Raw genomic sequence first — 10,530 nt, 5'->3', positions numbered from 1 at the left:
ATACAGTGAAAAGGCAAGTCTTCAACCATTACTCTACCAGAGTTCTGATCGTGTCACTTCTTAGACTTGGTACGCCTTAAATCAAGTCCTAATTTTGGCCAGTTTTGAGCAAGACTTGGTCGAGACTTGACAAATTTTGAGTCAAGTATTCAGCACAATTTTTATTGTAGGTTTGCTTTCGTTTGGTAACAAAAAAAGAAGGCCGCCACTTGCAGCGGCCTTTCTGAAAAACTCTCCAAAGTGAAAAACAGAAGCACAAAACAACACGAACACTTCCACAAAGTTCACTTGATAGGGAATTTAAAAAAAATTCTGATATCGCCCAAAATACCATTCATGGCCACTTTTTTCTGCCCATTGAAAACAAAATTGGTTTCAGGATGAATATATGGGACATTTGAAGTTGGTATATGCTCAATTTAGAAATAGATTAATCAGATTAGCAATTTACTCGTAATTTTTTTTTTGCTAATTACAAGTTTTTGCTAATTTTGAAATGCATTAATTATAAATATTTTTTATAAACTCCACTTTGCCTAACTGCACAATAATCAAGACTTGTCAAGTCTTGTTCAAGACTTGACTCAAGGCTTGTCAAGTCTTTGTCAAGACTTAAACGGGGAAAGCAGAAACAGAGCATTAATTGAACATAGCAAAATTGTAAAAATTGATCTTTTATTATTTTTTTGATTAGACGCATAAAAAGATGCTCTCCGTTTTATATTCTCATCGAGAGACAATAGGGCGACAAGCGTGATATAATTTAAATTCACGCCTCACGTCGGTTCAATTAGCATAACTACTTCGAGGGATAATTAGGTCCAAAATTGGAAAATGTAGACATAATTCACGCTCCAATTAAACTCACTTCTGAATGGGTTGCAGAGGTCATAAAATCAGCCCCAATAGTTTCAAAGCTGTGCTCAAATTTAAGTGTAGGCCTTCAACAAACCCGGGTGAGTTATTTTAACTTTTGTGAATTTGAAGGATATTTTTATACTCGTACGATCTTCATTTATTGATCAGTACTTTTTCATTAAAATACACTTGAGTCCATTAAAATACACGTCTTGAGTCTTATTTCAAGTCTTAAGAATTGTCATGATCTGAGCTCTGAATCAGTGCTGATTTAAGAATTGTATTTTTACTGAATCAGAACTGATTCAGACTTGATGTACAGTCCGGGTGAGTTCTGCTTAAAAGCGAGGTACAAACGAGAAAGTATGAAAAATGAACTAAATTCTGATCATGGGCAATTGTTGTCGTGATGGGTCTGTCTGACCGTGAAGCGCACACCTGGATCTAGGTAAAAATTGCAATCTCGCGAATGATAAACAATATTGAAATATTTATTATGGCCACTAAGTTCCAAAATCGATCATAGCGAGCTAATAGCAATTTGTTGAAAATTCATTATGCTGACCTCACTAAAATAAAAAAGACTATTTTTCTATTCAATCGGCGACACAATATTAAATATGAAAACATCTGCAGAATTTTGTCTTAAACTCTTGAATTTCGATCTCTGAAACTAATTTTTCATTTTGGTTCATTAGGTTTTATACCTATCTAGCCATTTCGTTTGCTCTATTTTGAGCAAAAATTTTAAATAGGTTTACTTTCAATCTATGTACTAAAAGAAAAAGAAATGGTCAGAACATTTTTGTCAGATAAAAAATGAGGTAAGTATAGAAAAATTATTCTTGAGGCCAAATGCTGTTTTCCAACAGAGACTAATCAGCACATTTCAAAAGAATGGAACCCAAACTTTCTCCAAAACATCTGTAAAATATTTAAATTCAGAATTCCACACAGGTACAGGTTCGGAGGTTTGAAGTCCTTTTAAGTGTTGAATCAATTGGATTCGTAAAATAGAAAATGGCGTCAATATTGTGGAATTTCATACTTTTAATAGCAGCAACTTTGCATATTCGAAACTCATTAGTTTTTGTAGCATATCAGAAGGTTGAGAGAGAGCAACTTAATGTAAATTGTGCATAAGATAAACTTGACATATGTTGACAAAAAGCCGGACTTGTTTAACGTATAATTGGCTCGATAAAAGAAGCACCGAGGAGCAGGAAAGAACATGAGAAGGGGTGGAAAGATATGCCCGAAAGATAAGTTCGAGAGTTTAAAAACAGTTGGCGTAAACGGTTAGCACACTAGGCTTGCAAGTATAAGATGCTGGTTCGAATACAATACTGGTCCATTTTCAGAGTAGTTCAGCCTGCTAGAGCCACTAGCGTAGCATTATAGCATAATTAACCAATTTTATCATTGCAATTATGGCAGGAACGAATAAAAAATGTTTCCATCAATTTACAAAAATAAAAAGGTTTTATAAACACACGGAGTAGTTTAAATTTAGTTATTTAATCCAGCTATGAAACAGAATTTGGGGTAGAATTTTCAGCCAAAATCCTCGGCAACAATTTTCCAGTAGGTTCAGTTGCCATTTGCGCTTAACTTGTAACGACAAAAATTACCTAACAGTAATTATATCAAGAGTTGTAACTTTAAATAATTTAAACAATTTTTAGATAAAAACAAAAAGAAGATCAAAGAACTGAAATTTCTTCTTCCGAATTCAATAAAAGGAAACGATTATTGGAAACAATATCTGATGATATCTCAGTTCCCTAGAAGAAAAAGTAAATAATAAGAACAGGAATACCCCAAAATGGACTCTGTCTAAGTTGGAATATCTGACCGCGTAGCAACTGTACTTAAGTTCATATCTATAGGTTTTTTTTGTTGATCGAAAAGTGGAGGAATCATAGTTTCTATTCGTTATATATTTTGATTTATTTGAGGCAAATTGCCGGTTTGATTTTTTAAAAAAGAAATAGAAGTAATTTTAATTTAACAAAACTAAAATATTTTGTGACATAGTTTTCCACAATACCATGTGTACGTTTTTATCTATAAGTTTCGTCGTTTTAGGTCTAACGCTATTAATTCGTTAGGTCAAAAATATCAGAGCAATTGCATTCATTTGTGTGGAGTTCTAGAGTTCTAGCTAGAGTTCAGTTGTAGCAAGATACATTGAGTTCTAGAAAATGTCAAGCTATAATTATTGTTTTTAGCAGAGCACGCAATAAGTAAATATACACAAAATTGCCGAAGATTTTTTCTTCATTAAAATTGATTTTTAAATAAAATTAAAAGATTGAGATAATTATTTTGTCTGGTTCACAACGTGTACTGGAAGAATACTGGAAGAGTTAGCCTATAAAAAGGACACTAAAAGAAACGTGACGAGTGGAAAGTTAACTTTTGAAAACCGCAAGTTTTACCTTGCTTAAAAAATCAATTTATTATTTACCTGAACAAATTATTCTCATTTAGGTCACTTAATATATTTTGAAGCCAAAATGCAATGTTATTTAACGCCAAATTCCCAAACTCAACTTTTTTAAAATAAAAGCTATGTAAATTTTGATACAATTCAGGAGAAATTTTTGAATTATTTTTGCTATCAATTGAGCCAAAAAATGATTATTCCCATTAAACTGTTTCACAAAGCTTCCCTAATTTTCCCCAAGTCATGTTAACCCTGTTCACAATGTTTTTGTTTGAGTAAAGGCTTTTTGGAGTAAAATCTGAAAATAATATTTTTTTGCAAGTTTTGTTATTGAATTTTGTTACCGAGTTTTAAGTCTGACATTTAGTAACTTTTGAGTCTGCTTTATGTAGATAAAGAATCAATTAAAAATGTAAAGTTCAGAATAAACAGAAACCAGGCCTGCATCAAGTTCCTATTCCCAGCTAAATTTAGAGGGTCCAAACGAAAAGGTGCGATATAAGATGATGATCAAATGAACGTAACTAGTAAAATGTTTTGTGATCAATTGTTGATCAAATTGGTGTGATCAATTTTTGATCAAATTGGTGTGATCAATTGTTGATCAAATTGGTGTGATCAGTTATTGATCAAATTGGTGTGATCAAATTGGTGTGATCAAGTTAGCGTAACTACTAAAAAAGTGTTGTGATCAATTGTTGATCAAATTGGTCAAATTGGTGTGATCAATTGTTGATCAAATTGGTCAAATTGGTGTGATCAATTGTTGATCAAATTTGTGTAATCAGTTGTTGATCAAATTGGTGTGATCAAATGAGAATAAGGATAATCTGACCTCTGTCAGCCAAGTTGTACTCGAAAGAGTCCTCCCATTCCTCAGTTCCATGTTGCAACAGGTAGTACACTCTCCTCTCATTAATGTCCTCTGAAACAAAAATACAAATATATTAAATACATTTTGCTATATTTGACTTCTGACATTAAAACATTGAAAGCTTAAAAAGGAACATTAAAATAACCTATTTGTTGATTGATTGACAAATATATTGGAAAGGGAATGATTTCCAAAGGGAAGCTAACTGAAAAACAATAAAATTGTGAGCAATATTTTTCCAAACAAAAAACTTAAAAAGTTCAATTGTATTTTGCTGCAGCATATAAAAAACTGATAAACTCCTTTACTAATAAGCCATTAAAGTAATTACTAGACATATAGTAATAAATGTAAAAACTGCAGAGACGTTCTGACAATGATATAAAGCTGTCCTAGATTATTTTTATTATTTAAAACCTAATATACAATTCAAATACTACCAACTTGAACTGTTTTTAATATTAGCTTTTTTTCAAAAAACTTTTTTTTCAAATTGTACAAATTGCTGAAGAAATTCCAAAAACAATTTCGAAAAGCAACCGTTTTTACATGAAGCTATTTGACATCAAATTGAAGCTTAGAATAGTTTGCTCATTAAGCTCATTTCAAATTTATCTTTGTTGCAAGTGATTGTTTTTGACGGCATTTGTCTCCATGGAGAATTTAAAGTATTTTTCTGCTGTAAAATTTTTTTGCATCCAGAAATGTTATGGCCGGATTTCTTATGATTGTCGAATTTCAAAGAAATTGCATGTTTACGGTAAAAACTTACAGGATTACTCAAAAATATGCATGTACTTCTGCCAAAAAGTAACTTTTCACAAAGAAATTGCTGGCTCTTTTTAACTTATGCTCTTCTATGCATAAGGGAGACTTTTGGCGAGTGTCGATTTTACACGCATGCATAAATATGATAAACGCAATGGACAAAAATGAGCAGGGTTTTCGTTCTTAACCCAATCATATTATAATTCGAAAAAAATTTCAACTTTTCCGCAGAAAGGAGGGCGATTATGTATTTCGTAGCAAAGAAAACCAATTGTTGAAAAAAAATCCCCTTGATTTAACGTGTAACTTCCCATACACTAATAATTTAAACTACAATTGATTACTGTTTGACTCCAAGACTGTTTGACTCCAAAATAGTTCAGGAATGCCATTTAGTAACTTCACATAATCTTTCAGTCTGATTATAGAATTTTCATTAGCATTACGAGATAAGCTTCCAACTTGAAACTTCTTCTAAGATAATTCAAAAATTGCTTATTCTCACGAAATGATAATTTCAAAAAAAGATATATTGAGCAAATATGCAGCATTGTCTCTGTAAATAACAATAATTATTCATTTTACGAAAGACCCTCAAATTCAAATTACGTTCATATGTTGATACATTTTTTGTAAAGTGACCGAATATAGATTCCAGCAATGAATTTTATTGCAGAAAATAATGAAAACAAAAATAAAATCATGTCATCAACTTTGATTCTCAGTTGATTATTTGCAATATGTGCACTATTTGGCATCTCTGCCCTATGTTGATTCGACATGGTTAACAAAAGGTCAAGCAAGAAAGCAGCAAAAAACAACATCAGAATTCATCAAGAACTGTCAATCTCACAAAAAAAGAAAACTCGAAACTGATTAGTTTAGAAAATTCATTATTTCGAAAATCTTTACATTGTTTTTCATCGTAATTTCGATACCGTAAGGGCATTGGTTAAGTTTAGGCCATAACCGGACCAATTAAAATCCCATCTCAAAACAGTTCGCGATACGCGTCAAATTCAACAATTTTTTGTACCATATTTGGGAGTTATTTTCTAGTCTTAATTGATCACGTCTAAATAATGTTTTAAAACTTATGAATGGTTTATAACCATGTTCTTTATTATTTGCAACCATTTCTTAAGTAGTTGAAAATTTGATCAAAACATTGTCGAGAATCAATTCAATCTTCAGAAATCTTCAAAGAATTAATAGTGTGAAAACTTCATAACAGTGTGACCAGAGTTCAATTTTACTTGAAACATTTTACCCGTGTTTTGCAATTTGACTCGAATTGCGGAACTTTGGTTGTAGATTTGGAAGAAAATATTATTGAATTATCTTCTGTGTTTTATGTTTTGTGTTTGTTTTAATTAACAACAATTGATGCCCCCGACTCGGTTGCTGGGTTGTTTGTTTGCTTGTTTCTTGCATCTGTGTGGGTTGGGGTACTAGGTAGCGAAATAGGAGACAAAATTCCAAATTAGACCAACTGGGGAGCTATATAACAACAGAAAGCACAGTGGGCAACCAAAAATAAATTAAAGTATACCCTCAGTTTTGTTCACAATTAACCCCCGCTAAAATCAACCCCTCTCTCTCACTCTCATTTTCTTCGGTACAATAATATTATTGTTATCTAATTCTTACTTCTTTACCCCCCCCCCCCATTCCCTCCAACAAGCCCCGCTAACCCATTATTTAATTTGTTGGTACAATAGCTCACAGACGCACAAACTTTATCTCAACCTCGACCCCCCCTCTCTCTCTCTTTGGACCACGAGACCCCCGACCGACCCTACAATCCCCTATTCCATCGCCACCCTTTGTTGTTTGTTCACGTGCACCCATGGAACGCAGGGCGCTAAGGCGAACCCAATATCTTGGGCTGTGGGTTGCCTTGGGCTAAGTTAGTTATTGTTTACAACTGAACACGCGGGTAAAGGATAGAAGAAATCGAGAAAATGAGAAAATAAAATGAGAAGTTAGCACGATTGAGGCAGAAATTTAGGTTTAGCCATTGCGTCATAAAACATGCGTGATATGTTTTACCCTATTCATAAGATCACCATATATTACAAATATGCATACACACGTATATATATAAGACCCATAGCGGATTTTGGGAAAATATATTCAAAAGGAAAGAAGGAAAATGAGGGGGGTTTGCCTTCACAAGAAAGGCATAACCCTCTAAGAAGGGGGAATTAAAATCGCCCAGCAAGGACTATGTGTGCACGTGAAAGACCAAATCATATTGATTGGTAAACAGCCGGTGGGCTTCTGATTGGAACAGTTGTTTGCAAAGATTTCAAAAAGAGAAAGAATTAAACTCCCCCGCAGATTTCATTTGCCCTTAACTTATTTCTTAACTTGAGCGATTTAATAACTTTTGCCCTACTACAGAATCAGCCTTTAACTATCAATACAGTAAACAATGAAAAGCTCAAGGGTATGTCTGGGTTAAAATGACGAAATAATTCGCTTTTTAAAATTGGGTTCCAAAAGAAACAAAAGTTCGATCTGAAACCTCTGAGCGGGCAAATTTCGAAATATCAAATTTTGTAAGAATTTATGAAATATTAGTGTTATTACCATCAAAACTATGAGTAAAGATAGTAGTTTATATCAAATTTGTATAAGTACTAGTTATAAGTAATAGTAGTAATAGTTATAAGTAATAACAGCCGGGTAGTCCAAATTAGCCAGTGGCATTTTTGTGGGGAGACAAACGACATTTGTACCCTGTAGATATTTACCCACTGTCACGTTTCCCACTCAAAAATTGATCCAGCTCAGATCACAAATTTTGCCAATTTTCCCAAGTTTCAAACTCAATATTCCTTAAACAGTTCACGCTTTTTTCCTTATATATGCGCCTGAAACTTCATGGAAATAATAGAGCTGCGAAAATTAGTAGACCATAACTTTATGAATAATTTATGACCCCTCGCATTAAAAACAATCTAGTTATAGTGATTGGTATATATTTATATATACCTATATAACTTTATACCTTCAAGGGTTTTCTTTTAAATTTCCGGCTTATCCCGAGTCAGGAGTTATAATAAATAAATTTGTGATATTTAAATTATAAATCCAGGCTCTAATTGTGGCTTGATGGGTCTTTATCACAGTCAGTTTTAAAAGGAAGTTTCAAACAATAAATATTTAAATCAAAATCTGATCGATTTTATTATCGAATTTATACCGGTCGAATAAAAATTGAGAAAGATAAATACGTTGTACCTATGATCATGTTTTATGTCATACTCAGAAATGAAGGCGAACTCAATATAAAAGAGCATACGTCAGAAATTGAAGAATTGAACAAATTATGCAACATTTATTAGCAAATAAATTGAGGAAAACATTTCCAATATAAAATCACCTCCTACTGTTAGATTTGCAAATAAGATATCGTTCGATCGTGATTGGAAGTGCGCCACCTTAGAATACGGAAAGACCGCTTTTGAATCGGGAAAAAAACTTCAATTCCAAATTGAACTCAAAAACAGTTCAAGCAATTTTCTAATTCAAATGAAATTAAATTTTGACGGACTAGTTGATTGACCAACGTATGTGTTCATATTACAGTCCACTGAAAATTATGTTACATGGGTATAAAAATAATCTTTAATCACAAAGTCACAAATATCTGATTTTAGGAAGAGTTTCTTAATTCTCGACTTCGGTTCTCAGACTGTAAGAGATTACTGAAACATCAGACGTGACAAAATTCGATCATAGTTAATTCTTACCTATTATGGCCTAGACTATGGGAGGGGTTGTTGTTATTTACAAACCATAAGTAATTCCAAATTCTTCAAGCTTAATTTTAGGAATTTGAAGTTGAAGGAGAATAAAACAGGAGTGGGGTGGGTGAGGGGGGGGGAGGGGGGGGGGTTAGTAATAGGCTTTTGAACATAATGTTGCAACCCGTCGAATGTCAAACAATATATAAATTTTGAAGACATAAAATCTGTCTGCTGTAGACATGCATACTCAGTTATATAATTAAACCCATTGTTACACAAAAAGGTTGGCCCGGTAACTGTTTATAACTTCGATAATTTTCAAATTGTATATTTTAACTTCTATGACTGTACAACAACCTGGTCCTGCTTGTATAATTGAATGCTTTTAATGAACAAAGTCACATCCATAAATTGGTTAAATACTCAATTTGAACAAAAAAATAATAACAAGGAAAAATATACTTTCTGGCAGAACGGTTATTGAAGCAATTAAAAAACTATTGCAACAGGAAAAACAAAGCGAAATTTCCTGTTCTGCAAATTATTTATGAATTTTTAGTTTGAATGTCGAAGTGTCACATCGCTGCTTTGAACTCATAGAATTTCTTTTTATTTCATTCAATCATTCATAATCGCTGTTTCAAGAGTGGAAAACTAGAATTATTTGTAGTTTAGTTTATTACCAGCAATTTTCGGTCTTCTAATCTCTTTTCTTAAGTTAATCTTTGTCATTAGATTACATTCTCGAGGCATTGCTTTTTTTTCTCGCGTTTTCTCCTTAAAGAAGATGAAGTACATCAAAAAAAGAATCATTTGCAAGGCTAACTAAAAAGTAAAATAAAGAAACAATTATCTTTTCATCAGTTTCTCGGACAATTTCAAACATAACCGACTAGCGTCGGAAGAATTGCCCTCGAACGACTAGTGGGAGCTCTAATCTATTTTAACCTGCTTCAGGTGGGTGGAGGTGGTAACTAAAATTGCTAAGGGGGCTAAAAAACAAGTCATTAGTATTATATACCACTAACATCACTAATAAAAATTAAAATAAAAACAATTGACAAAAATTTTTGCGCAGTTTCCATTTGATTTTTAGTAGTGGATTAACGCTACTTGGCTACTTGAGTTCAACTGCTGACACTTGTGAATGAGAGAAAAATTTCGATCACGCAAAACAAAGAAGTCAAGGGCGCAAAAGTTACTCCAAAAACCAAATCGATCATTTCAAAAAAAAACCGGAATTGACTTGAAGAGGAGTCGTGCAGAAAAACTCCTTCAATTGGCCCTACATATTCCCGAAATATCAAAAAAACAAAACAGTATTAGGAAAGTGGTTGGATGTTGATGGGGGCGTAGGTTGATATGGATAGGTTGGTGGTGGGGGGGGGGCTGTAGGTAGGTGCGGAAGCTAGGTTAGGAAGGGGCAGGGCTCTATATGGAATCAAATGTTCTCGAGAAGAGCTTTTCACCTTGAACTTCACTAGCAGTTCTTTTTTTTACTATACCTTAATAACTACGCTACTGTTAAAGTTCACTTTTCAAAAACAGAAACCAACGTCCCAAGACAGGAGTCAATGTTCCAGAACAAACGACAAAAGTTCAATTCATTAACAAAGTTGCTTCGGCTAAGAAAACCTGTAGAATCTTAATACTCACCTTGGTGTGATGAAAAGACCAACATGTTTACAATAATCGCTTCAAATTTCGTTGTAGACATTTTTTTAAATGAAAAAAGTGATAGGAATGAATCTCTGCGCTGCCAGAACGGTTATTGCATTTTTATTTTAAAAAAACAAAAAGAAATTTAATGCTTTACAAAAAAT

The 10,530-nt window shown here is 33.1% G+C and overlaps 1 protein-coding gene across 1 annotated transcript in view; it reads right to left on the bottom strand.

The window, feature by feature from the left end:
- The window catches only part of LOC142352082 (extracellular matrix protein 3-like), a 100,896-nt gene that overhangs the window by 71,545 nt on the left and 18,821 nt on the right, over positions 1 to 10,530 (bottom strand). The window contains exon 10 of the mRNA XM_075404445.1: positions 4,143 to 4,232. Coding sequence (XP_075260560.1) covers positions 4,143 to 4,232 — 90 coding nt within the window. The remainder of the gene's footprint in view (positions 1 to 4,142; positions 4,233 to 10,530) is intronic.

The sequence above is a fragment of the Convolutriloba macropyga genome, chromosome 13 (assembly GCF_964194025.1).
Source record: "Convolutriloba macropyga chromosome 13, txConMacr16.3, whole genome shotgun sequence".
NCBI classification, from domain to species: Eukaryota; Metazoa; Xenacoelomorpha; order Acoela; family Convolutidae; genus Convolutriloba; species Convolutriloba macropyga.
Note: the sequence above shows the minus strand (reverse complement) of the source record. Positions and strands in the feature narration are given on the sequence as shown.